Raw genomic sequence first — 26,473 nt, 5'->3', positions numbered from 1 at the left:
TACAATGCGGCGTATCCTAGCGTGCCAGCTGCGCCGGGGTACTACGTGGCGCCGTCGCCGTATGCTTACGCGTATGGGCAGCCGGAGGAGTACGTGGCGCAAGCGCAGCCGTTGGATTCGTTCGAGGTGTTGAGCGATGAGAATCCTAATGGATGCTGCGTCATGTGATAATCTTGCGTTTTTTTTTTGCGAATGTATATAGAATTTTGAATATGTTAGTGTCTAATGTTGCATTAAAACGTTTTAATGCTCATTTTGCTGTGGAATTTCAGATTTAGTAATTGATTTAAATTGCCAAACTTGCTAGGTTTATTAGACTATAACCTAGGTCACATAAGAAAGGTATTTTATGTGAACTTTAAAAATGGTGAACAATACCATGAACTTTAATAGGGACTTTAATAGATGTGTGGATTTTTCATGAAATAAATTTTTTAGCCTTATTTATTGATTTTAGGAAATATGATTACAATTGTAGTTAAGAGTTAAAACAACGTTGCATTTTGTCCTATTTTTGCATGTTATGTACACGTCATTAAACTTGGATAGAAAATTTATTTCATGAGAAATTCCGCATAAGTTCATGTATTTTTCACCATTTTAAAAGTTTGTGGGAAATACTAGAATTTTAGGAAAAGTTCATGTTTTTAAGGCTATTTTCCCATGTTATTTTGATTTATTATACTCCCTCCGTCTCTGAAAAGTATGAATTATTTTCTTTTTAGTTCATTCCTGAAAAGTATTCCATACTTTCCGATTGATATTATACCAAGGAGCCTTAATTACTATTCTTTTTTATGAACATAATCTATTGGCACTAGATTGATATTTCATCTCATATTCTTGCATACTTACGATAAAATGATATCTCAATTTATTATAGAAAAAGACTTCTCTCGTGCTCTCAATGCCGCCGCCTCGTCCCAACATGCCTTCTTCCTCTTCTTCTGGTCGGGTCAAATTTGGTTTCGGGTCGAATTTGGCTCGTGTGCACCGTGAGGGTGAGCCTAGCATAGTGTCCCTCATTATATATCAAAGTCCACTAGGAGATGGAAAATTATTCCAAGGAATCATATATGTATAGAAAGTGAGGAAACTTTTGCAGGCAGATGATGATGGGCGAGGAACAATTCAGCCTCACCAATCAATACAGAATATTCACAAACATCTCACCCAATATTTTACCTAACATATTATACACAACTTGTTTTTGAACAACCTTAAAATAAAATCATTAACATGACAATTGGTAGGCAAATGCTCATTCAACAAAGCCTTCTTTTTTTACCTATATATGGTTTTCATTACAAACACTCTATATGGGTTTTTTTATTCCCATAAACTTTTTGACATTTTAAAAATCCAAATTTGTCATTTTTGTGCTTCCCAATATGCTTTTACTCTACTAATTTCGATAAATGGTTTTCACTCTGTATACTTATTCAGTTATTCTATATTACTAGTTCACATTCCTTAAAGCCAATGTTGAAGTCAAAGTGGGACTTTCTAAGGAGCATGATTAAAGCCAAGTAGCATGAGATCAGCATACCTGCTGAATCTGCAGCTCTTGAAACGAGCTGCTCGACTAGGAACTTTGCTGGATCACCAGAAGGGTTCCTTAGCATGTAGAAATGCACAAGATTCACGACTTCATTATTGCTGAAGAAGTCGAACAAGCCATCACTCCCGAGCACAACGAAGTGATCAGAGTCTGATACTTCGTGTGCGACGACAGAAGGTTCAACAGATACATAAGGAGGACTTATGAGATCACGGACTCTAAGAATACCCATCAAAGCATCATTCATGTCTTTCTGCAGGAAACACGAGTTGAATGAGCGAAGAGGGTAAGTCGACTCTACATAGTATAAGCCATTAAACGAATTAGATTGTGCAAAGTCGTACCTTTTTCAAGTAACCAACCCCAAAAGCCCTTGTAACCTTTAGTTTTCCTTTTACTTTTCCAGCCACAAGTGTAGAAGGGTCATTGGGATGCTCATTCAGAACTCGGATTCTTTCATCCTCGTTGTCGACAGTATGACTATCGGTGAGCTGGACAGCTCGGAGCCCCTCACTGTCCCTCGCCTCATTCCCCTTATTATAGGTAGCCAACACCGCTCGACTATCACCAAGATTGAGCAAGTACAAGTTTTTCCCGTGAAGTAGAGCAAGCAACACACAAGATCCTATAGATACTAGATCGGGACGGTCATCCATTTCCTGTTCAACCATGTAAAGAAACTCACTTTCCGCTTGATTGAGCGCGCGTTGAAGGCTGCTAAGCACGCTCTGCTTGAAACATTCATCAGCGCCTTTCGACAAACCCTGATCCAGATCCCATTCTAGCAAGTTGAGGTGAGCAGTGATTGTCTCATACAACGTTCCTGCCAGAAAATCAGCTGCATCCCTTCCATTAAAGCCGTCATAGATACCACAAAAAAGCCAACCGTTCTCTTCAGAGCAAACAGCTTGAACTCTATCCTCGCCAGCTGCACCTCCAGCAATTTGCAATTCCATTGCATTGAGAAAGCTTTCACTTCTCGAAGGAGCGCTCATGGACTTGAGCGAAAAGGACTCATAATCAAGCGTCTCACTTGGTGAGGACGGGCTTAAGCTCAGGATCGACATGTTGCTTTGGAGAGAAGACGAGAGCAGGTCCATATTTGTTAGAGATGGAATCCTCCTGAATGAATTGGGAGAGTCCAGAGTCGGGAGTATCTCAGAGGCAATCAGCCCATTGCAAATATTTGTGTTAGCTAACGTAGCATTAGCACTCAATGCAGCACCGGAGAGGCAAGAGAAAGAACTATTGGCTCTTCTGAGCCCACCAGAAGACGGGATATCAATATAATTAGGCCTATCCCAAGAACTATCGTTCTCACCGTTGCAATGATAGCCAAAACTGACTTTAATCTCCCCTTCGGAATTGCTTATGGTTTCACCATGCATCATCATAGCTGAGAAGCACAAACAAGAAGATCTTCATCCAGTTGATTGAAACTTAACATACAAGTGCAATTAAATACTACAGCTATACAATAGGTCACAGCAAATACAGAATCATTGTGGAATTTATGCTAAATAGATTTAACAGAGAAGCCGTAACCACTTTTTAATGACTGCTTGCACAATACAGAAGCAACATCCACTTTTCCATGATCAGTTTTACAGACAAAAAAAAAATGCTATTGAAATACCAGCAGCCCGAAATGACACTAATGAAGTAAACTACAGAGAGATCAAATCAGGCTACATCTCTAAATAGTCTGCCCTATAACAGGATTATGTACATGAGCTCTATCAAAATGCAAAAAGTGTCGACAATAACAAGTTAATCACCGCATTTGGGAATTTGCAGAGCATGGATCACCATACAATCAAGAAACATGAACTTTCTGGAATGTGATTTTCTCACATTTATTGAAACAATAATAGCTTAATCACTGTATATTTGGGAATCTGAAGAGCATAGATTACCATTATCTTACTTGCTAGATTGGAACATACCATCAATAAACATGAATTTTCAGGTATGTGCTCATATTTTCTCAAAATTGATTCTCAAGAAGAAACAAGATTCAATTTTTTTTCAGATATAGCAACTGAAACAGGATGTTTAGTTATATGTATATACTAATACTACATCTTTGATGACATAAAAACTCTCTATAGAAGTCAATACCAATCAAATGACAATTCACACAATCCAAACTACTCCCTGAAGCAGAAGATCAAAAGTGCAAATTCAATACAAAAAACATAAAATTAAATCAAGAAACACAATCCCATCACTCCAGACAACAAAAAGTAGATCAAATCTTATGTAGCACACAACTCACCTTCTTGACTGTATATGCAAACCAAGAATCCACCCACAAACCTTCAGACCTCAGAATGCCAACTCTGCTCTCTCTCTCTCTCTCTCTCACACACACAACAAACGTGAAAGGACGCGGTTGATGAATATGTGAAACTGTGATTGGGCCCAAACACAGACACACACACTGTTAGCGAGGTGCAATAAAGCACAAAGGCAAATCTTTTTTGGAAGTATTAGCACAGCACAAGAAGAGAGAGAAAGGGGAGGGAGAGAGAGGTGGATGGAGAGGAGGGAGCGCGCTAAATATAGAGGAAAATTGAAGGGTGGTGTTTGTAGCTAGAAAGAGGTCAAAATGTGCTATGATTCACCAATGGCAAAACCGGTACCAACTAGGTATCAAGAATCAGTCTTTTGTGGAAATTAGCTGAATCCCTAAGGAAAAAAATTCCCCCTTTTTTGTTCGCAAAAGACTTTTCTTTTCTTCCCTCTTTCTTCTCCCCTCTTCAGATAAATTCCCCCATTCTCAGATGCTCTTCCCTCCACTCTTTTTCCTTTCTCTCTCTACCTTGACCTCTCTCCTTTTGTCGAGTTGATCTGCATTCATTAAATTAAACACACACAATGCCTTATATAGTTATACAAATCCATAAAAATCAAGTCTTGATTTTGGTATCAAAATAAAAAAGTCAGCTTTAATTTCTTATTGCGCTTTAATTAACCATTATAAACTGAGACGATCATTACCGTTGATTTGATTTCGGAAGTGCTGTATATTCATTTAATAATTTAATGTAATGACGTTTGTGTGTGCGCAAGTGGAGTGAATAATTTATTGGTACAGTAGAAGACAATTCTTTCTTGTTTGATTTAATCGAAGCCTAGCATAATAATTCAGTTTTTGTTCTTATACTACAAAAAAAATGACTCTCCACTTTGCACGTTAGTTCTTAAAGATACTTGTCATAAATTAAATAAAATTAGTACTACTATAATTTATTTGTAATATTTACAAAAGAAATATTTAGGTTAGGACGCACCATCGAAATATTTACAAAAGATTTTAAATTTTTAAACTGACATTTGAACCCCAAAGTGATGAAATATGTACGTGTTGACTGTCCTCTTGGGGACAAACAATTATTACAAATTCATTTGACATTATTTATGTAAATATGGCAATGACCAATGAACAGTGTTAATAATAGAATGTAATTATATTCTTTGTCAATCATCCATGATTAATTGCCAAACGCTATATAAAAAGGTAAAATGCAAGTAAAGAATTAAAATCAATCATGAATATGTTAATTGGCATTACAACACAGCCAACATCTCTAACATGATGAATCGACAGAAGGTAATATTTTTGCTAATTATTGTATGCATTGTAGATGCCAAAAACTGAAATATAACTTGGGCCCAAAATGATTGTAATATTAGAATAGCTCAATGAGTAATGGCACAAAATTGCATCCACATCAAAGTCACTAACACACAATTTGCAAAAAGAGAAACATCCAAGAATGAGCAAGTTGTTGAACCCAGTGCTACATTAAAGACCGAAGGACGAGAACAAAATGGCCTACTGTTGTCGGGCCTCAACTTTCTTCTTCTGCCAGAGGCGATCCAAAGCACTGTCCGCATCACCCTGGAGTCAGAAATCAAGAACATGTTTTAGTTCCAAAAGTTCTGAAACTCTGATGTTGGTCACATAGCTCGAAAGAGAAAGACATCCCGTTCCCAAAACCAAAAATGAGAGTAACGTGAAAGCAAGAGCATATGACACAAAATTGTTGCAGGAACTGAGTTTTTGACTTAGTTTTGATATACATATATAGGAGAGAGAGGTTCAGTCGAAACATTGAAATCAAGATAAAAAGTAGGTCGATGCAATCGTCCACATCCATAAAGCACACATAACATCTCACTTGAACAGAAGATCTAACTAAGCTAATTGATACTAATCTTAACAGGTGAAAGGACTTCCAAGTTCCAAGATAACTAAATACAAAAAAAAAAAAAAAACAGAGCAGTATCCTTGGCAACGTAACCAGGAGTTTACTGCAATTGCTACGAAACAGCTACTCTTACAACCATTTTACTCAATTTGTAGCAACAACAAACAAGTCAGGCGACAAATAAACGGCATTTGCATGACATGATTCAACTAACAAAGTACCTGGGCACGGATGAAACCACATAGGGCAAAAGTAGAGAATTGGCCAGTGTAAACGCCTCTCTCATCCAAATGCCCGATGTTAAGCTGCACCGAAGCATGATCCTTGGATGTAATCAGACGGTTGGTAGCGGAGCTAAACATAACAGACAACTATCAGCTTCAATTCATAATACAATGGGCACATCAAACAAATTCACTACTACATCATCAGATTTTGGAGCAGATCAGAATAATTTCAGTGCATCTCAAAAAAATCTGAATCTAAACTGTAAAATACTATCAATGTGCATCATACCATTTCCGCGGGATGTAAAGATCCATGTTTTGCCCTTCCTCATTCTGCATTTTGGCAGGTCTCTTTGAACACTAGGTCGACTGTAAAAACAAACAAAATTCGAAGATAAATACGTAGGAATACAGTAGTCACGATTTCTAAATACATCTACGATTAATCAACATCAATTGACCTAAAATTCTAGTAGCTATTTTATGCTCAACTTCCATATGGATACGAAGCAAGGGCAGTAATAATGGATAGATTTCTGAAAGAAAAGGAATCGACGACAAAAACCATCAAAAATACGTTCAACAATCACCGTATCTCACTAGCTAAAATTCAAGGGCGAGATCCATACCTGAATAATTCTAAGCTGGCGAAGAAGAGCAGACGACGGAAGCTGAACGACGAGTGAAACCCTAGTTTCTTGAATCCTGCCCAATATATTTACTGTATTTGGGCTGATTATATGGGCCTGGATCTAGCCATTGAATTGAGCCCACAATAATTTGTATTCACAATTAAATCCAGTTATTATAGGATTAATTTTATATGAGTCCCACTTACTTCTACTATCTATAATTTTTATTTCTACCGTCTGATAAATGTTACTCCCTCCGTCCACGAAAATTCGTCCCGATTTGACCGGGCACGGGTTTTAAGAAATGTAATGAAAAATGAGTTGAAAAAGTTAGTGGATTGTGGGTCCTACTTTTATATATTAGTTTTATAATAAAATGTGAGTAGGAATGAGTTAGTGAAATATGAGGTCCACTACCAAATTGGTAAAAGTGAAATGAAACAAATTTTGGGGGACGAACGGAAATGAAAAAATGAGACAAATTTTGGTGGACGGAGGGATTATTAATTTTTACAAATCACACAAAAAATTTATACTAAATTTGTTCATTTTCTAATTTAAATTATTGAAATCAATTAAATGTATAAAACAAAATATATTGTGCCTTTATGAACCAACCACAATTATTTACACGAATTATACTTAAATAGGGGATGGAATATAAACAATGTAATCCAGTTAATATTTTTCATTAAGATTAGAGTAATTAACAACATGATGGAATTTCTTTAAAACATACTCCATCATTGTATAGTTTTACCTAAACGATAGATCTATATAATTTCTTTGCCTATATAACATGTTTTACATAAAAACTACAAGTAGTACTAATAATTAGCATAACTGCAAACGGATCTCTGATTAGAAAACACAGTCGAATATCAATCACAAGTTTGTGCTCCTAGAGCTAGTGATTCTTGTATAATGTCTCCTCAACAGTAATTGAGACACTGTGAATTGATACAAATAACAATCATAAGCAAGCAAGAAATAGCATCAGCAATACTCCGGATATAAATGTACACTCATTTCTTTAACTATCTCCACCGGACTTTGGTTCTTCTCCAGTCTTTGCTGGATTTGAAGGCGATGCAGAGCCTTCTTGACCCATCTCGGTCCTAAGATCGTTGATGCTCTGCTCCAACTCATCAATCCGGTTGCCCATCTCATCAAGTGCAGTCTTGTTAAGGAACTCAAGCAATATGTATCAATTGAATATGAACGGAAAAACAAAGAAGTATTCAGTTATCAAGAGTCATATAAATGCCATGGTAACCCATCTCCAAGTTTAATTGATGATTTACTCTTTTGTTCATAAAGAAAAACAGGTAGCATCCCTAAAACAACACAATTATGCCGACTACTGAAGGATATTTTTAGAGATGATAGATCCTGACATTGTCTGAAACCTCGATTGCTGCACAATGAGAAAGGAAATAAATTAGGAAGAACCAAAGAGCAAAAATACATGAATGGAAACTTAGATTCATATTAACAATAGCTACTCACCATTTGCTGAAGAAGATTTTGCACCTATGTAGTAAAAGAGAGAAATTAGCACAACTAACAGTGGAAAATAGCCATTAATCTAGTCACATGCTCCATGTAAGAGAAACAAGCAAATACCCACTCTCCATTAGCATAAAGGAAAGATAATAGAAGTAAAGATGCAAAGATAACAATGAGATTCATACTGCCAACTAATCAGAAACCAATAACAGAATTCAAAACCTGGCTGATTAACATCTTGAGTGAATGAAAATAACTGACAAATCAACCATAAATTTTAGTTCATACAAGAGAACTTACAAATGCAGTCATGTCAGCCGTGCTTTGTTTGGCGTCATCTTGACCATCCTGCAATTGAAGTATAAATATTGTAAGTAATACCCCATCATAAACAGTAAGTAAAAGAAAAGTTCACGTGGTAGAACTATTAAAAACAACGCTGTATGTTGAACAGAAGAGAGGTTTTGAACAAGAACCTATCAACTGGATACCAAAACATCCACAAAAGGGCTTTAATTGTAAATGTGAAATACTATATTTACAAACAAGAGCACTATATTTTAGTATTCATAACACTATCATCTGAAAGAAACATTGTAACCCTTGATCAGAATACAAGAAGTTCGATAACACAGCCGTGTGAAACAATTTCATCAATATCGCATAACATGATTCGTGGCTTTCATAATAACTAACTCACTGAAGAAGAGGAAGCTTAGACAACTCATATAATATCGCACAGATGTGTTAGATATCATACAACAAATAAATCCTAACAGTACAGATTAGGAATATATACGAACTATTGGCTGCAAAATAAGAATAGCAACATAATTTGTGATGCATCCTTATCCTCCAACAATATGAATAGTCATCTCACCTATGCATTATACGTGGCTCCACAATCACAAAAACAGGCCTTAAACATTCGATTATTCAAATTGCAACCGCGAAAAATTCAATATGAAATGTCAACAACAGTCGCATCATATAATCAAATCGGATTCGGAAAAGTACAATGCGATAGCAATTTGATCATACAATCGAGCGATTCCACATACATCACATCCAAAACAACCGGTGAAATAAAAATGCGGGAGCTGAACGGAGAAAAAACAAACAAAAACGAGAATCCAGACGCAGGATCAACGACTCGAGATGAAAATCGAGAGAGAATGATCGAGTGATTTACCATTATTTGGGAGTTAAATCTTCGATGGAAATGCCCTAGAGAGAGAATTTGGGATGGAAATTTTTGAGATTTTGAATTCTGAAATGTGAATCTGTGACTGAGCTTTAATTTAATCGAATGGATCTAATCTTACTGGGCCGGGCCGGGCGGGTCGATTTTCCAACGACTGGGCTCCATCTGCAACGGCCCATTTACCAAATAATTTGAGCCCGTGAGTTTTAATATTGCATTAATTTTTTCTATCTAACTATTTTACATTTTAAACTCGCGAGTCAAATGAGGACACGTGCTGCAAATTTGTAGGACGTATGGAGTATCAAGTAATATATGTTGAAATTAAGATATGGTGGGATTAGGGATGTCAATTCAACCCGAAACTCATGAGCCAGCCCGAACAGTCCGATAAAATGAGCGGGTTAGGGCTGTAATTTAATTACCCGAATACAAAACAGGCTAAACGGGTTGGCCCGAATGGGTTGACGGGTTAAACGGGTTGGCCCAAACGGGTTGCGGGTTGATCCGATGGGTTGCGAGTTTTAATTAAAAAATATTAAGTTTTAAGAGTTTTTTTTTATATTTTTGAATCCTAAATCTTTATTCTACACAGTTATTAGTCTTATTCAATTTTCATTTTCTACTTTTCCACTTGATCCCGCAATATCAGCTTTCAAGTTCCACCTCAACTCATTATTGCACTGTCCCATCATCTACCAATAGTGTCTTACCAACACCAAAGCCAATCAAGACAAAATTAAGAACCAACCCATCAAAATCTCAATATATTTATCATTTTAATAATGATTCTTGTAAGATATGATTTTTTTATTTTCATAAAGAATTAGTTACAAACAATGTCAGAATAATGACACGAACACAAGCTTTAATTTATGTTGTAGTTGATCGAAATGAAAGGCTTCTTTTCAAGTATTCTTGAAGAAAACTATAAAAATTTAAAAATTTTATATAATTCCAAACTGAAAAGAAAAAAAAAGTATCTAAAATTTAAAATCATTTTATAGAAGAAAATTTTGATACAAGAGATTATTTTTGAAAGCTTTTAGGCCCGAATAGCCCGATAGGTTAGCTCAAAACCGGACGAGTTAGGGTTAGGGTTGAAAATTTATGACCCGAAAAATCCATAACCCAAATGGCCCGCACCTAAATAGTCCGACGACCCGAGTGGACTGGCCCGAACCCGAATGGATTAGCCCGATTGACATCCCTAGGTACTAAATTAAATATAGTGTTTGATACATTGATTAAATTTTTTTTTTAAATATTTGTACTAGCATGTTCCATGCATACATTGTACATTTTGCTTTCTGTATGAGTTAAAACTTAAGCTTGATTAATAAAACCATTCCCTCTGTTCAATAAGAAGCGAATTTCTTTTCTATATTATTCTCTGTACTCTATCTATCTCTATTTTAAATATTAATCATTTTTCTATATCTGGTGCTCGGAAGAAGTGTCTCGCTTATGACGGGACAGAAAAAGTATTAGTTAAGGATTAAAATTAACTTAAATTAGTCAGACATGCTTAAATATTCAAGCTAAATAGCGATTATTAGTATTACTATGGATAACAAAACTTTGTCTTAATTAAACACTTCAAAACGTTGAACGTATTCATTTAGCTACGACAAAACGCTCTCGTTGACACGTCGAGACCTGCTTGAAGTCCAAGAATGGCGATGAACAAGTTGATGGCCCTCCGATCTATGACAAGAACAAGGAGCCCGAGAAATACGTTGCCTAGCACACCGAGTAACAAGATAGAGACAGAGAGTAATTCAACATGAAGAACTAAACATATTGGGGGAAATAGGCTGCTAAATATATTGGCAGAATTAACAAAGGACATTTTTGTAACAAATAGTAATTCAAATGGAGGACAATAATGTCTTTCAAAATTTAGTTTCATACCAAAAAAGTGCAAGCCCATAAACAATGAACCAAAATTTTAACCAAACACAAATTAGGAACCCAAGCTCAAATATGGGTGAACTGAAAATCCTAAGACAAGCAATCATCACACTACAGTGCTAAACTAAACCTCACCTATGTTGCCTTTTCAAATCAATCAACTACCTAATAATCACATCAGAACCATATCCAAACAAAACAAGATAAGAGAAGCTAAGTATCATAGATTAACAACTAATGATAGGCAAAGATTTTCTATGTTTACCTGCAGTGTGCAAAATGACTCCAGAAGCAAGCTGCAAGCTTCCGAAAACTGAAAGCCAACATCAGCAAATGATATTACAATAGAAAAGGCATAACCAAAGATCCAAACTAGAGCAGTTCATAGCAATCAAATGTTCAAATCCTAGCATATGTGGTAAACTAGACAGCATGGCATAAATAAAGCTCAAGGTAAACTTCAATGGCTGGTAAAGAATATGATCTGGTTCCTGTCCTTTTAAGGCAATGTGGCGAAGAACAATCACCACAAACGTAAAATTACACTATGTCACAGCAGAAATCGCCATAAATAAAGGAATACATCAACAATAACTCTAAGATCACGTGATATAAGTAAAAATGACATGTATTATAACTTAAAAATACAAACCCCAGTTCAAAACCCCCTTTTTTTCTATGTCCACTCAAGATCAAGAAACAGTCTTCACAGCCTTAAACGAGGGGTGAAGCAAGCCGAGCTCATCCCTCACTTCAAGAGGCTTGCTCGTCTCGTTCCTAATCCTCACCACCTTCCTACTAGAAAGCGACTTATGCGTGAAGCCATACATCTGCAGTATCTGATTATCCCCAAAGTTGAACGCACGGTCCATCTGCTTCAAGCACCTCTCAACGGGATAATCCCCAAATTTCCCACAAGGCTTGCAACCCACAAAGTGAGTCACAAGAGGCCACCTGTGATCACCAAACCCGGGATGGTAGCTCTCAATCATCTGCTCATATTTATCCACCAAAATCCCCCAATAACCGTGCAGATAATAATGATTCTCGAGATAAACCTTGTCGCCCCACTTCTCCTTCTCCGTTGCCAAGATATACACCATTGCAGACTGATCATCCGCCTCAAACACCGGCCTGCCCGTCAGCTCCCTCGTCAGAATCTTCCCCGCATCCTCCCTAACCTTCCCCTTCGGCCCCATTGGCGCCCACGTATCAAGAATGTCCAACGACCACTGACAGTTCCTCAACAAGAAACTCCCGGTGTTCAATCCAATCCAATTCTTCTCATCATAAATCATCTCATCCCAACCGTGCATCACAAAGTTGTGATCTTTATACCTCTCCCACGGCACCTCATAAGCCATATCAGTAAACATAGCATCACTATCCATCCACCATAGAAACTCCACCTCAGGGTGAGACAGCAGCAGCTTCCTAATCAACGGCAATTTCGCCCAAAAACCAGCCATTTCAGCATCAAGCAATGCCATATTATAGAAGATCTCAATCCCATGAACCCTAGTGTAATCAATCTTATTCTTGATCGATTTCAGCAAGTAATGATCCCCCACCGGATTCTCACACGGCGTCGGCGACGAACCCGTCACCAGCAAAACCCTAGGCTTATTCTCAGCGACGAAATTGGGGTAATCCGGATTGTTCTTCAGCCACTCCGATCTCTGCTCATCCCAATCCGATATTTTTGGGCCGAGGGAGTAAGGCTGCAATGGATCTCGCTTGAATTCGGGGAAGCCGTCGTCTGCATCCTTCAAGATCTTCTTGATATCGAAATCGGCGTAGTTTTTGCTACCGGAGTCGGCATTCCCGGTCGATTGGAGCTCGGAGACCTCCTCCAAGACGCGGCGCGGCTCGGCCCGCTTGCGGATGTGAGAGAAGGTCTCGCGGATGTCGTCGAGGTCCTTCTCCGGCGTGCCGAACTTCCCGGCGCCGATGTTGGCGCGCAGCACGATGAGCGTGAGGAAGAGGCAGAGCACCGTCAGCTTCGCCTTGCGGAAAGCGCGTTGGAGGCGGCGCGCGTTGAGCGGGCCGAGAACCCGATCCAGCATCGCGATTCGGGCCCTCTTCGAGCTGGGGAGTTGGTGATTCTCTTCGGTGAGAAGTGGAGATCGGAATCTGGGATTTTCGATGGAGGAAAATGGGGATCTGGGATTGGGACGCAGAGGTCAATTGCTGAATTTAAAAAGGGTTTTGAAGGGGAGAGGTGTCGGTGGAGAGAGTGATGAAGTGGGGAAGGCAAGATGGAGGTTGCTTTCAGACAGGAAGTTTTTAATTAGTTTTGATTAGAGTTGTTAATTGTGTGTTTAGGCGTTTCGTTAAGATGCAATTGCGTGTGGGGCCCACTTGCCGGTCAAGATTTTGGAAAATACTTCTAGGATTTTCATTGTAATAAAAAGGTAAATGGTATAATTGGATGTTTTAGGGGTATTTTTTCCAAAATTAAATCACCTCATTCTACATTACAGATTCACAGAATCACAATCAATTAATCCAAATTTAATAGTTGTCGAAAATCCAATTGATTTAATTATATTTTATCATATCATATTCATTCAATCATATATATATGGAACATGAAAATTAACGCACAATTAATAAAATAACAGAATACTTTATTTAAGGGAATGAATTTCTTAAAAATACAATGAGATATTTTTATAGAACATCTCAAAATAGAAAATGTTCTTATTTTTATTGAAACTGAAGTATTAAGAACGCATTATACAGCCTGCCTTGAGCTCTTGACCTTTCAAGTTGAATGGCTTGTAAATTGAGACACTTTGATTTTACTCGTTCTAATAAACAAATCTTTCATTTCCATTTTCGAAATAAAGATAGATGGGTGGTATAAAATAAGGAATTACTCCACTGTTAGATGTTTTATAAATGTTTTCTAAAAAATGGACTATTTGTTAAGACAAGAGAGGGTAATAGAGAGACGTTTATAGTAGATTAGTAGTAGTATATTTTGAAATAAGAAGTGGAAGCTTAAACAAATATGAATTGGAGTAGTTGGTTTAGTTCAATGTATTAATAATTCTTCAAAAATGAGTAGACGTATTTGGATATAAAAATGTTACGACAAAATTGTAATAAATCAATATTCACTACAAAGTAATAGGGTTCTTTTTTATTGCTTCCAACTTAAATCCATCTTCTATATACTTATGAATTTTCATTTATCTTCAATCAAAACACCGATTTCTCTGAATCATTAGTCCAATTTCCACACCATTTCATCACATTTACTTGTAAACAAAATCCAATTTCTTTAATTTATAATTAATTAAAATGATTAATAAGTCTCACCCTAATATATTAATTATTAACACACATTTTTGTATCCTAACTTGCATTTATTTTATAATGCTAGCATTCATCAAAAAAGTACTAGTCCAAGACAAGGATGTTAAACAACAAACATTGCATTCGATAATTAACGGAAATTAATTCTTGAGTAATATGTTTTTCCGGGAGTCCAATCTCTCGGCACGAGTCTATTAGCTACAACTGTTCTTGAGCTGCGATCTGTGAACCTAATTGAAAATGGTCCAATAGTTCCACTAGGCACATTAAATTTCCAAGTCTCACCCCAGTTACGTTGCATAGCCTCCCATGATTTCGAACCTTGACCTAATATCTCAATTCGATCGATTTCACCATCTCCATTCACATTCTCCACAGCCATGGCTAGATAGTAAGGGTTTGACCCCGAGTCGATCTTCACTGCTATATGAGCCCTGTAGTGGCATCTCACTCTGCATAACCATATTCAGTTCAAGGTGTTGGAAATAAACATACAAGTCATCGCATATGTAACATACAAACAAATAAATTGTTTACCCGGACTAATTCACTTTCTTTCCGGCTCCATATTCAACATGAGAGTGATAGAGAAAAAGAGATTAAAGAAAAAAGATTACCTCACATATTGAATGTTGATCCTTCCTGCATTTCTCAACTGATCTTCATGGCCAGGTTTTGCTAAAGAACCAAAAGCTTTTCCACTTAAGTCAAAGTGAAAAGGTTCATTGTTACATAGGCCAGGGCATTCGTCTGTGATTGTCACATGAATTGGATATCCCGAACAAGCTGGATTATCTCTGCATCTCACCTATAAATGGAGTAATCGTAATAACAATAATAGTATCAAAAAAATTAATTAATTCTTTTTTCAATCTCTGAAAAATATATTTGTAATAATACCATATAACATGTCCCACAGCCGGCACCGGAGCGGAATAAATTGCCATTTCCGGCCGAAATCATGCCGTGGTAAGGAGCATTTATCACATCATTTTCCAAACCACAAGCTCCACCTACAAAATCACAAAAGCAAATTCACATTTTCATATATATTACTCCCTCCGTCTCCGATTAAGGGTCACACTTTTCCAGTCCGTCCCCAATTAAGAGTAACACTTCATTTTTACCATAAATGGTAATAGGTTCCACATTCCACTAACTCATTTCACTCACATTTTATTATAAAACCAATATAAAAAAGTGGGTTCTCACATTCCACTAACTTTTTCAACCAACTTTTCTTTACATTTCTTAAAACCCGTGCCCAGTCAAAGTGTGACTCTTCAATGAAAATAAATTTAAAATTATATTATTACCACTTCCTGCTCCGGTGGGGTTGCCGTACCAAGTCGCCACCGCCGGTAAGAAACCAACTCTATTGAGTGTCGCATTCACATTCACTGTGGAATGCATGCAAAGGCATAAGTCGTTTGAAACGGCCAAAATCAATAATAAAATATTAATGAAACGATTATATTTGATAGAAATAGACATGGTGACCCTAATGTTTGTTTTACCTACCTAGTAATCGTATTTATACGGTAATTTCTTATCAACATTGTATGAATATATCGGAAAGGGTTTTTGGCAATAGTATGTCATATTTGTTTTCCATATATAGTATATGAAATGCAAGTTATATAATTATAATTTATTGTATACGTTCTTCAATACCTTCTCAAATCTAGGATGGTATAGCATTATTCAGTTTTCAGTAAATCCATTTTATATAGTATTTCAATACCTAATTAGTCACTTCTTACAAATGTACTATTGATTTGGCTTTTTCTTTTTTGTTGATTATACTTACAAATTTCACTCATATGCTTTATCAATTAAAGTAATTGAAAAAACAAAGAAAGTTGCTAAGCCTGAAGTTGGACGTGGATTTGAAAAGTGATTATAATTGCAATAAATTTAAATTACTCCATATAATTTCTACATTCATATTGTACCTTCGTCCACTAACAATGGTCTTGACTCGGTATAATGAATGAAACAAGTGCAAAGTTTAATAAAATATACTCCTAAGATAAACAGAAAAAAACCCACTACTTAATAGGTATTGTTAGTGAAAAATTAGACTTAATTACACCGAAAGAAACTTATTAAAAAATAAAGATAAGCTAAGTTTTATAGATAGCTACATATATATATAAAAAAAACATAAGCGATGTACTAATTTTTAGGAATATTGGTACTAAAAACCTTGAATTTTGGCATAATTCTGGTATTTTCTAAAACCTTTTAAATTGTTTTAAAATATTACAAAATGTTATTTCTCAATCTAATCCAAATAAGATATTTCTGAGAAAACTTATTTTACGTACAACCGTGAAATGTTTATGATATTTTAGACCACTATTTAAGTTCATGACAAGTGGAACAAAAAATTACGTAGCAATGTACATTGATTTCATTGTGTCAAGTATTATATGAAAAAAGTTACGTGCATTAGTCGAATATAATGATGGCCCGTTGTTGGAATTAACACATGGAATGTAAAATGTGTAGTAACATTTTAGACAGATTTTAAAATTCGTGAAAATAGTTACCATTATTATGCCAAAGTCCCTAAATTTAGGGACCAATATCTCTATTTTTTATTTGTTAGAGTTATTAAAATTATTAAAAGATAAAACAACTAAATCTGTGAGTTTATGGGCCTGCCCCAATGGTGTGATAGTTTAATAGTAGTAAATAACTAAATATAAACATGATTTATTAATTTATCACGTTCAACAACAAAGAGGGTTGACATTTTCCAACGCCGGCATTTCCAAACAGACAGCAATGTAATTAACTAATTAAGTGACTAATAATCTAAACTTGTGATAATAGTATAATCAAAACATATATTGAAAAAATATATTATTGTCTTCCAATTTTCCAATTATAAGGAATGGCATTGTATGCTATAATGATACAGTGTTTCTGATTTAATGATCGTTAGACAACAAGACCTTTTTCTGAATTATTCAAACCAACTTCCATGTGACTTTATAAGATCTATGTATAAAATATGATTACATCATGATCAAAAACTATAAACTTCATACATTTAAAACTCCAACGATCCAAAATCAAAGGAAATTAGTTCCCGAATAATATGTCTTTCCAGGAGCCCAATTTGCTGGTATGATCCTATAAGCCACAACTGATCTTGAGCTGCGATCTGTAAACCTAATTGAAAAGGGTCCGGTGGTTCCACTAGGCACATTAAATTTCTAAGTCTCACCCCAATCACGTTGCATATCCCTCCATCCCCATGATTGCAAACCTTGTCCCATGATCTCAATTCGATCTATTTCACCATCTCCATTCACATTCTCCACAACCATGGATAGATAGTAAGGGTTTGATCCCGCGTCGATCTTCACTGCTAAATGAGCCTTGTAGTGGCATCTCACGCTGCATAACCATATTCAATTCAAGAAGTAAGGAAATATAAACTTGCAAGTCATCACTAATATAGCAAGATAAACACAATAAATTGTTTACCAAGTCATGATTATACTATTTGTTTTGGATAAAACTCTAACCCTAATAATTATAGGAATCAAGTTGAGAGAGAGAGAGAGAGAGTTGCCTTGTATATTGAATGTTGATCCTTCCTGCTTTTCTTAACTCTTCTTCATGACCAGGTTTTGCTAAATAACCAACAGCTTTACCACTTAAGTCAAAGTGAAAAGGTTCATTATTACAAAGGCCAGGGCATTCGTCTGTAATTGTCACATGAATTGGAGATCCTGAACAAGCTGGATGATCTCTGCATCGCACCTAAAAATAATATTAAAAAAAATAATACTATAAAAATAAATATTTTTCAATCTCTCAAAAATAAATTTGAATAGTACCATATAACAAGTCCCACAATCGACACCAGAACGGAATAAATTGGCATTACCGGCAGAAATCATGCCGTAATAAGGGGCATTTATCACATCATTTTCCAAACCACAAGCTCCACCTACAAAATCACAAAATAAATTCACAATTTCACATATTCACATTCGATTAAAATAATTTAAATTAGGTTATAGTACTACTATTACCACTTCCTGATCCGGTGGGGCTGCCGTACCATGTTGCCACCGCCGGTAAGAAACGAGCTTTACTGAGTGTCGCGTTCACATTCACTATGGAATCTATGCAAAGTCCTAAGTCGATTGAGACGACCAAAACAAATAAGAAAATACTCCTATTAATGAAACGATTATAGTTGTTAGAAATAGACATGGTGACCTAATGTTTATTCTACCCACATTGTTCTCGTATTTATAAGGTAATTTCTTGTGAAAATTGTACGAATATATATGAAATAGATTTTGCCTTTTTGGCAATATTATAGCATATCATGTTTCTTTCAATATATAGTACTCCATATGAAATGCTAATTATATTACTAATGTACGTGTGTCGAAATCATTCTTAGTCCCTTCTCAAACATACATTCATATAGTGTACTACTATACTTCACTAACAATATTTATAATAGTTTATTTTCTATAATGATATTTAATTTTACTAATTTTGTATTAAAAGATGTAGATGAGTGAACCATAGTAGTACTATAGTTTTAATTTATTTCAATCATTCTTCAAAATCACTTTTCAAATCCATGTCCAACTTGAGGTTTATGATATCAGTTTCTTTGTTTGAGATACAATTGACAAATCGTAAAAATTATAATAAAATTGATAAAATCATTAATAATCAAATTGAAATAAGTTGAAAAGATTGAAATCGGATTAATAAATTAAATATTTAAGATATAATTGACACAATTACTAAAAGTTGAGATAAATATTACTCCACAAATTGTAAAAATTATAATAAAGTTAATAAAATTACCAAAGATCAAAAAAATTTCGACCATTAAATTTTATGTTCAGATGACATGAAATAAACATAATTTATTATTTTATTACGTTCATCAACAAATGATGGTTGACATTTTCCAACGTCTTCGCAAAAAGCAATGTGACTAAGAGCATCTCCAACCATTACACTAAACTCAAACCTATTTTAGTGTAAATGTCACACAAAACATTGATTTTACTCCAACCATTTACACTAAACTCAAACCTAAAAGAATATTCATTACCCACTAACTTTTTATACTTTTCAATCTTACCTATATATTTTATCTAAAATTACACACTAACCCATGACACTTTGTCGATATCTTAAATTAAATAAGTATAATATAGTAAGATTTATTAATTAATATAACTAAATATGAAATCTATTATTTGTTAAATAATAAATTATAATATTCAAAAATTTAATTACAAATAAAATACTATATAAAAATATTTATGTGCACCGATAAGTTTTTAATCCATCTAAACTCACATTTTGATTCTGTATTGAAAAGTAACGGCTCTTAAAATAATAGATTTTTTTTAAATATGTTGAATAATATAATAATAATAATAATATAGGCCAGCCCACTATTTTTATAACTAATCAAATATGAATAAAATTGGATTAGGTTATTACTTCAAACTTCTTCATCACGCCGCTGAAATGTCTGTGTAAGTTTTTCAATCTCAGTATTTTAATTTTTCTACCTTCTCTTCTTCTATTTCGATAAATATAAATTGATTTGGACTTGAATGCAATCACTCAAACTACAAAAAGTGTTTTTGGTATACTTTTAGTGCAAACCTAGATATAGGTATTTTTTCTTCAAAAACCTATAATAGGATTGGTTTTGCAGTATTATTGGAGGTGTTTTTCTACTGCATTTTAGGTTTTCCAGTACTATTGGAGATGGTATAAGTATCCATTCAAATAATCAATCAGTTAGTGATAAATTTATATTTTATAGTGAACATCAGTTTATAAATATTAATTGATTTGAAACAAATTATCCTTACATATTAATTATTTTGAAATAATTTTTAAAAAATTGAAATTTTAACTTCACATATTTACATACTTATGAGAAAAATGTTTTATTGATCGCAATTATAAACCAGTCACAACAGAGCATCCAAAATGCAAAGAGTGAAAATACAAAGAGTGAAAATACACCGGACATATACGCAGTGGTGGAGGCACGATGGGCCAGGGGGGCCCTTGGGCCCCTCACCCATTTCAATATTTACTATATATTTTATATATAATTATTGTTTTAAATATGAAGTGGTAGCGTAATTGGATTGATATTCAGCCTCTTAGTACCAAGTTCGACTCCAATCTAGAGTTACTGATTCATTGTAACTTTTTATTTTTCATATCAGTAAATTTTGTTAATTTTTTCCTCTTTGTTTATGTCTTATGGGTTTTTTCACTTTAGTAACTTTTATTGATTGTTTCACTAGTAATTTTGTACATAAATCATTTTAATCATAAAGAATGGTTTTTATAATTTAAGAAGATAAAATAATTCTTTGATTTCATAAATATTGTTAAATATTATAATATTAATAAAATCAATTTTAATGTGATGCTCTTTATTAAACAAAATATTATACTAGTAGATAATAATTCTTTGATCTAATTATAAATACTATCAAATTATGTGATAAAATAGTTTTTCTAAAAAATCTATTCGCTAATTAGTTTTCTCATCATCCATTTCTCATCTACGGTTTTTTATATTTTTCACGTTCGAATTGTTTCCATGTTGTTAGCACTAAACACACTTAATATATTTTAATGGTAATTTGGACCCTCCACTGTTAAAATTCTGGCTCCGCCGCTGCATATACGTGGTTCGATTACTTGGAACCTATGTCCACGAGAGAATGAGAGAGCTTTATTGATCGCAATTATAAACCAGTTATAACAGAGCATCCAACTCGAACACAAAGCTCTACAAACATACACCAAAAACTAGCTATTCATTGTATCCTATCTATGATCAAACTCACTCACTAGCTTAATGATTAAATCCTTCTAAGATATCTCTTTGAAGGAGTATTAAGATATCAATTGAGGCCATACGTAATTTATAATATGCCACCTTTTATAATGGCGAGTGATCAATTGAGAGGCCGTTTGCATAAAACTATTCATTGACATCAATTTAATTCACTTGCAAAATATTTAAATAATTTTATTATTGGAAAAATACATTGTTACACTCTCAAGTCACAATTGTCCAACAGTTAATATACGAATTTGTTTAAGTAGAAGATTCGGAAATGAAGATATTACAGCATTATGTTTTGAGACGTAATTGACAATTGAAAACCCAATTAAAGTAGTACTATATATTTCGAAAATATTAATTTATGAATATTTCCACTTTATTGGTGCGCATGCACATTAGTTTTTCAATACTATAGAAAACAATCGATGTATTTTCAAAATTTATGAATAAAATATTTTCTAGATTATAAATATAAATTTCTAGAAGAGGGACTTAATTTTTTTTTACTATAAATATATGCATTTGTAGCTTATAGTCCATTCTCTTTCTATCTTTTTTACCATCACGCATTCAAAATTTTCTCTAGATTTCAGCTATTCTTCTATACATGAGATAGTGAGTAGGCTCTATTTCTTACCAAAAACTGATGTTCATTATGCATCATTCAACTATGCCAGGCCCTACAATAGAAGTTCGGCCTGCACGGTTGCACCCATAATAACCCAATTTGCATTTATTGACAAGATGGTGCTAACTGGAGCAACATCGTAGACCGTGTCCAAAATTGAGTGCCAAAAGTCTCTTGTGTCCTTCAAACTCTCATTTTGCTGAAATGGTGTTAACTGCAAAGCAATAGCTTTATCCCGAAAAAAACAGCAAAAATAAATGGCCAAAAAAATTGGGTCAAAACTGCAGCCCAATTCTTATTAATTGAACGCCCCATTAAGTTGTCAATTAGATGGGCCAGCAATCGGGAGAAATGAGGATTTTTGTTTTTATACGCGGTATAAATTATACTTTAAAATTACTAAGTGTATTAATTTTGGTAAACTTAGTCTAATTAGTTTAATTAGCTGCAATATGATTATAGATTTATAGTGACCAATTTCGAATTTTATTTTGAATTGGGCTTATGTGTTCGGCCTTTTCACTTTTTAGAAAGTTTGGGCTATGCATATTAATTTTGAATGGGCTATTGAGTTATTCTATTGTATTTGGGTAGGTGTATAAATTATTTTCCGCCCTTTTGTTTGGAAGTTTATACTATAATAGTATAATATTTTATAATTCTGTTATGCTTTAGTTGAACTACTATTATATTATTTCTTACAATTTAGGATCACACACGGGGACAGGCATGCAAACATTTTAGTTTAAATGCCCCATTGTTTAATTTCAATGTGTTTATGTTATTTGAATTTCATTTTAAATCATTTTTAATTCATTATTTCTGTAATCCTAGATTATCATTGCTTTAGAGCGATGCATGTGTTTTATGGAAAATTTCTTGAATCTAATTGCAGTTTACATTATTGCTCCTTTGACGTGATATAGATTTTCGTTTGACTGCTCGATCTTTTGTTGATAGTCCAAGGCAGAGTGTGAGCATTTGATAAATCGTGCCGCGCCGCACATGGTGAAATCAATGGTCGTAGATAGCGAAACTGGGAAGAGTGATTTAGGATTGTCCTATGCAGATCAGAGTTTGGTGCCCTATTAATCTACTTATATATTTGACCGAACAGATCTCCTTGGAGAATAAAAAAAAATGGGTGATTGGATTTCTCCTATTGGTGTATGCATTTCTTACAGTACAGTTTTAGTGTGAGAAGTGAGATTTATTAATGTTTATACACTGACTCTCGATCATCATAATTCATAATATAATTAATTGTAGGTTATTACAATAAGTGCCTCCGCGAACAAGCTGTCAAATATTCAGAAGCAAGCAGATGAATATGCAAGATTGATTATGGAATTAGAATTGGGCCCTAAGTACGTGGAGTGAGTGGGAGGTTTAATTCTTTATTGTAATAGATTTTTATCTTCCTACTCCATGATTTAATGTTTAAACATTATATAATGTTATTTGTTTCAAATTTATTATGCTTCAATTTGTATAGATTTTTTATTCTCATATAACAAAAATTGTTACGTTCATTGTTAATATTGATTCTGATATTATTTAATTAATTTACTATTGAAAATTAATATTTTAAAAATATATTAATCTGTGCATAGCACAGGCGTGATACTAGTTTTCTAAAAATGGAATTGTGACACTTTTAGTGGGACAAACTAAAACAGAAAGCGAGACATCTTTTATTTAATTTGGTTTACTAATAATAATTTTTTTATCTTACGGTGTTGGTGGTTTCGTTGAAAGCCCTATTATTATAGATGATTTTGTTCGTGATGACGTGATTCACCTATTGTGAGCGAGATTAATTTTGTTTCGTCGTAACTAAATTAAAATGGAGGTATTTTTTATAATCCTTTGTATTAAATATTAGTAATTATTACTTTCATAACTATTTGGAGCATTCAACTATAATAATATTTAAATCCGCATATTGTTAAAATGGATTTGCTATTTTGTTATAGAAATATGTAAATAATTTGACTTTTTATGGGCATTCATTTTTTTATTTGCACACTATTCACATAATGGTGATGCTTTGTTCTTCTGTTCACATTGTGGTGCATTATTTTGGTACGAGGAACGTCTTGAGAAACTAAATAAACCAAAAATTGAAAATATTCACTTTATTATATGATTGAGAATGTTGAGATTCCTAAAGATGATATGTCCTCCTAAGATCATCTTCGGTTGATGTTCTCTAATAATTTGAAAAGTGCTCACTACTCTAAAAACATTCGTTCATATAAGTCGATGTTTTGATTTACCTCTATGGTTGAAAAAATTGATAATAGTTTGAACATCTGTCATTCATCGCCTATTTGCCATTTACATGGTCAAAACTACCACTTAGTCGGTATTAGTTTATTACCAATAATTGTTTTCTCTATATTAGTTATTCTTGAAGGATGTTTATATTTTTTTCCCTCATATCTTTCTGTTAAAGTGGATCGATAAATTAATATATTTAGAAGTAAAAGTATGTTTTTTGAAATGTTAATAATCATATTTATACAAACAATATTTCAGTAGTTTTTATTCTTAAATTGCAAAAAATTCAACAATATTATATTTTTAAAAAATATATTTGATTTTTTTTAAAGATAACTTGGCCCGTGCATAGCACGGATGGTAAAACTAGTGGTGTTAACGGCAAAGCAATAACTTTGTCCCGAAAAAAGCAGCAAAAAATAAATGGCAAAAAAAATTGGGTCTAAACTGCAGTCCAATTCTTATTAACTGAACGCCCCATTAAGTTGTCAATTAGGTGGGCCCAACAATCGTATTTCTGCTCTTGTTTCATATCTTGAGAACCCACTCATGCATAGTGAACAAGCCCGTAGCTCTTAAACAATATGGTCTTACACATGAAATTAGTTTTCTGAATGCTTTTTTGCCCTTTTATCTATTATTAGTAATAATGTTTGTTTTGTATCCACGATTCGCTCGCCCAACTGTTTTTGTGGTTGAGAATTGCTTTTCTTGATATATTGTATTAGCATATGGAGTATTATTGTTGGGCTATCTTATTTAACCTCATCGTTTTTAATTTTCCATCGACATTTTGCGCATATAATGTTTAAGAATATAATAATGCATTGCCAACGGATAACTAGGTGGTAACTAGAACGGATAAGTTTTAAAGTTGATCTCGAAAAATGGAAAAAATAAACTGAATGTAAATAAGCACAGTACGCAAATTGACATTTAGTATTTTTGCTTCCATTGTATTGAATTATAATATGCTAAGGGGCTCGATAAGATTGTACAACTTGCACAATACGAAGAACGGGACTTGATTCTCAAAGAGCATCAGATCATGTTGCAGGTTGTTGATCATCCAGTCCATTTTTAAGATAGGATCAATATCTTGACTAAAATGTAACGCAAATGTGCGAATTAGTTGGATGATGAAGCATCCATCCAGAAGAAGCATATGTATAAATTGAGATCGGGTAAGAGTATCAGGCAAATCATTGTAGCATCCTCTTGCTTCAACTTCAACGGTGGCTACAGAGCTGGCGTACATTTGAACGTTGCTAGGTGGGTTATTTTCTTGAAGCAGGAGGAGGTCCAGATAGTGCAACTTGTGGTGCTCCATGGCCTTCAGATGCTCCTTATCGCGATGATAAGGGCCTATAGCAATCACATTAGGTTCATAGGCTTTGTGGTTTAGATTGCGTAACTATCGATGGACTTTGTATATTGAGCATTTTGGAGGAGTACGAGAGAGTTTAGCCAGTTTTGCTTCCAACTTGGAAGCAAAATTTGTTGAACTCTCCAATACACCTCCAAAATGCTCAATACAAAAAGTCCATCGTATCCCAAATCAAAACACATGTGGCAATCAAAACACACTAATATCCCAATATCCCAATATCCCAATAGCCTTCGTGAAGAGCTCGACAAGAATAAGCATGAATAGTGTGGTCCACAAAAGATGCTTACGTGGAATTAAAATTTATTATTTTATTAGTTAATACACAAATGTTGGTGTAATTTTGATTGTCACATGTGTTTTGATTTGGGATATTGGAGAAAAATCAGAAACATCAAAAGTTCATGTATTTATATTCAAAATTTAAAGTTTATGTATTTATAGGCAAATAACCCTATGTTTTTCTTTTACTTCATAATTTATGTTTTAAATTCATGGAATCATGTTTTTATGTATAGTAAATAAGGTTGTATCCATATTTATTGTTGGAAAAAATACGCAAGTAATGTGAAAACATTAATATGACAATTTTTTTCTTCTATTTTTATGTATAAATCTTGCTAAAAGGAATTTGAGGCACAACTGAGGTGTTAATAACTGTTATCTTTGAATATTTTAAAGCGTCGCACACAGACATGCAC

The 26,473-nt window shown here is 34.2% G+C and overlaps 5 protein-coding genes and 1 pseudogene across 5 annotated transcripts; all 6 read right to left on the bottom strand.

Annotated features, from left to right (window-relative positions):
• Positions 1-1,451: 1,451 nt before the first annotated feature.
• On the bottom strand, positions 1,452-4,414 carry LOC125221440 (probable protein phosphatase 2C 40). Its single transcript, XM_048123560.1, has 3 exons — positions 3,840-4,414; positions 1,906-2,957; positions 1,452-1,814 (listed from the first exon to the last, which is right to left on the bottom strand). The coding sequence occupies exons 2-3, from the start codon at positions 2,953-2,955 to the stop codon at positions 1,452-1,454; spliced, it is 1,413 nt and encodes a 470-aa protein (XP_047979517.1). The 5' UTR covers positions 2,956-2,957; positions 3,840-4,414.
• An 819-nt stretch (positions 4,415-5,233) lies between these two features.
• LOC125219386 (40S ribosomal protein S21-2-like) lies at positions 5,234-6,766 on the bottom strand. Its single transcript, XM_048121358.1, has 4 exons — positions 6,635-6,766; positions 6,295-6,374; positions 6,000-6,132; positions 5,234-5,468 (listed from the first exon to the last, which is right to left on the bottom strand). The coding sequence occupies exons 2-4, from the start codon at positions 6,342-6,344 to the stop codon at positions 5,403-5,405; spliced, it is 249 nt and encodes an 82-aa protein (XP_047977315.1). The 5' UTR covers positions 6,345-6,374; positions 6,635-6,766; the 3' UTR covers positions 5,234-5,402.
• A 705-nt stretch (positions 6,767-7,471) lies between these two features.
• On the bottom strand, positions 7,472-9,427 carry LOC125219503 (heat shock factor-binding protein). Its single transcript, XM_048121493.1, has 5 exons — positions 9,339-9,427; positions 8,447-8,494; positions 8,147-8,170; positions 8,012-8,054; positions 7,472-7,810 (listed from the first exon to the last, which is right to left on the bottom strand). Exons 1-5 carry the CDS (start codon positions 9,339-9,341, stop codon positions 7,671-7,673), a joined length of 258 nt encoding a protein of 85 aa, XP_047977450.1. The 5' UTR covers positions 9,342-9,427; the 3' UTR covers positions 7,472-7,670.
• A 2,305-nt stretch (positions 9,428-11,732) lies between these two features.
• Positions 11,733-13,513, bottom strand: LOC125222150 (xyloglucan 6-xylosyltransferase 2-like). The gene has a single exon (XM_048124629.1). The coding sequence runs from the start codon at positions 13,328-13,330 to the stop codon at positions 11,957-11,959; it is 1,374 nt and encodes a 457-aa protein (XP_047980586.1). The 5' UTR covers positions 13,331-13,513; the 3' UTR covers positions 11,733-11,956.
• A 1,205-nt stretch (positions 13,514-14,718) lies between these two features.
• On the bottom strand, positions 14,719-16,001 carry LOC125221439 (putative expansin-B14). The gene is made up of 4 exons (XM_048123558.1): positions 15,905-16,001; positions 15,489-15,601; positions 15,206-15,396; positions 14,719-15,040 (listed from the first exon to the last, which is right to left on the bottom strand). Exons 1-4 carry the CDS (start codon positions 15,999-16,001, stop codon positions 14,719-14,721), a joined length of 723 nt encoding a protein of 240 aa, XP_047979515.1.
• Positions 16,002-17,671: 1,670 nt separating this feature from the next.
• Positions 17,672-25,715, bottom strand: LOC125221438 (annotated as a pseudogene).
• Between the last annotated feature and the right edge of the window lie 758 nt (positions 25,716-26,473).

Source organism: Salvia hispanica, chromosome 4 (assembly GCF_023119035.1).
Source record: "Salvia hispanica cultivar TCC Black 2014 chromosome 4, UniMelb_Shisp_WGS_1.0, whole genome shotgun sequence".
NCBI classification, from domain to species: domain Eukaryota; kingdom Viridiplantae; phylum Streptophyta; class Magnoliopsida; order Lamiales; family Lamiaceae; genus Salvia; species Salvia hispanica.
Note: the sequence above shows the minus strand (reverse complement) of the source record. Positions and strands in the feature narration are given on the sequence as shown.

Bases quoted from the DNA above. Each gene is read 5' to 3' on its own strand.
- LOC125222150 (XM_048124629.1), bottom strand. From the start codon at position 13,330: ATGCTGGATCGGGTTCTCGGCCCGCTCAACGCGCGCCGCCTCCAACGC.
- LOC125221440 (XM_048123560.1), bottom strand. From the start codon at position 2,955: ATGATGATGCATGGTGAAACCATAAGCAATTCCGAAGGGGAGATTAAA. The intron at 1,815-1,905 runs GTACGACTTTGC...TGTTTCCTGCAG, and splicing joins GGGTTGGTTACTTGAAAAAG to AAAGACATGAATGATGCTTT.
- LOC125221439 (XM_048123558.1), bottom strand. From the start codon at position 16,001: ATGCATTCCACAGTGAATGTGAATGCGACACTCAATAGAGTTGGTTTC. The intron at 15,397-15,488 runs GTATTATTACAA...CTCCATTTATAG, and splicing joins GCTGTGGGACATGTTATATG to GTGAGATGCAGAGATAATCC. The intron at 15,041-15,205 runs GTAATCTTTTTT...ATGGTTATGCAG, and splicing joins ATCAACATTCAATATGTGAG to AGTGAGATGCCACTACAGGG.
- LOC125219503 (XM_048121493.1), bottom strand. The intron at 8,171-8,446 runs GTAAGTTCTCTT...TTTACTACATAG, and splicing joins CGGCTGACATGACTGCATTT to GTGCAAAATCTTCTTCAGCA. The intron at 8,055-8,146 runs GTGAGTAGCTAT...CTCATTGTGCAG, and splicing joins AAAATCTTCTTCAGCAAATG to CAATCGAGGTTTCAGACAAT.
- LOC125219386 (XM_048121358.1), bottom strand. From the start codon at position 6,344: ATGCAGAATGAGGAAGGGCAAAACATGGATCTTTACATCCCGCGGAAA. The intron at 6,133-6,294 runs GTATGATGCACA...TGTTATGTTTAG, and splicing joins CTTTACATCCCGCGGAAATG to CTCCGCTACCAACCGTCTGA. The intron at 5,469-5,999 runs GTACTTTGTTAG...TTCTGACTCCAG, and splicing joins GTGGTTTCATCCGTGCCCAG to GGTGATGCGGACAGTGCTTT.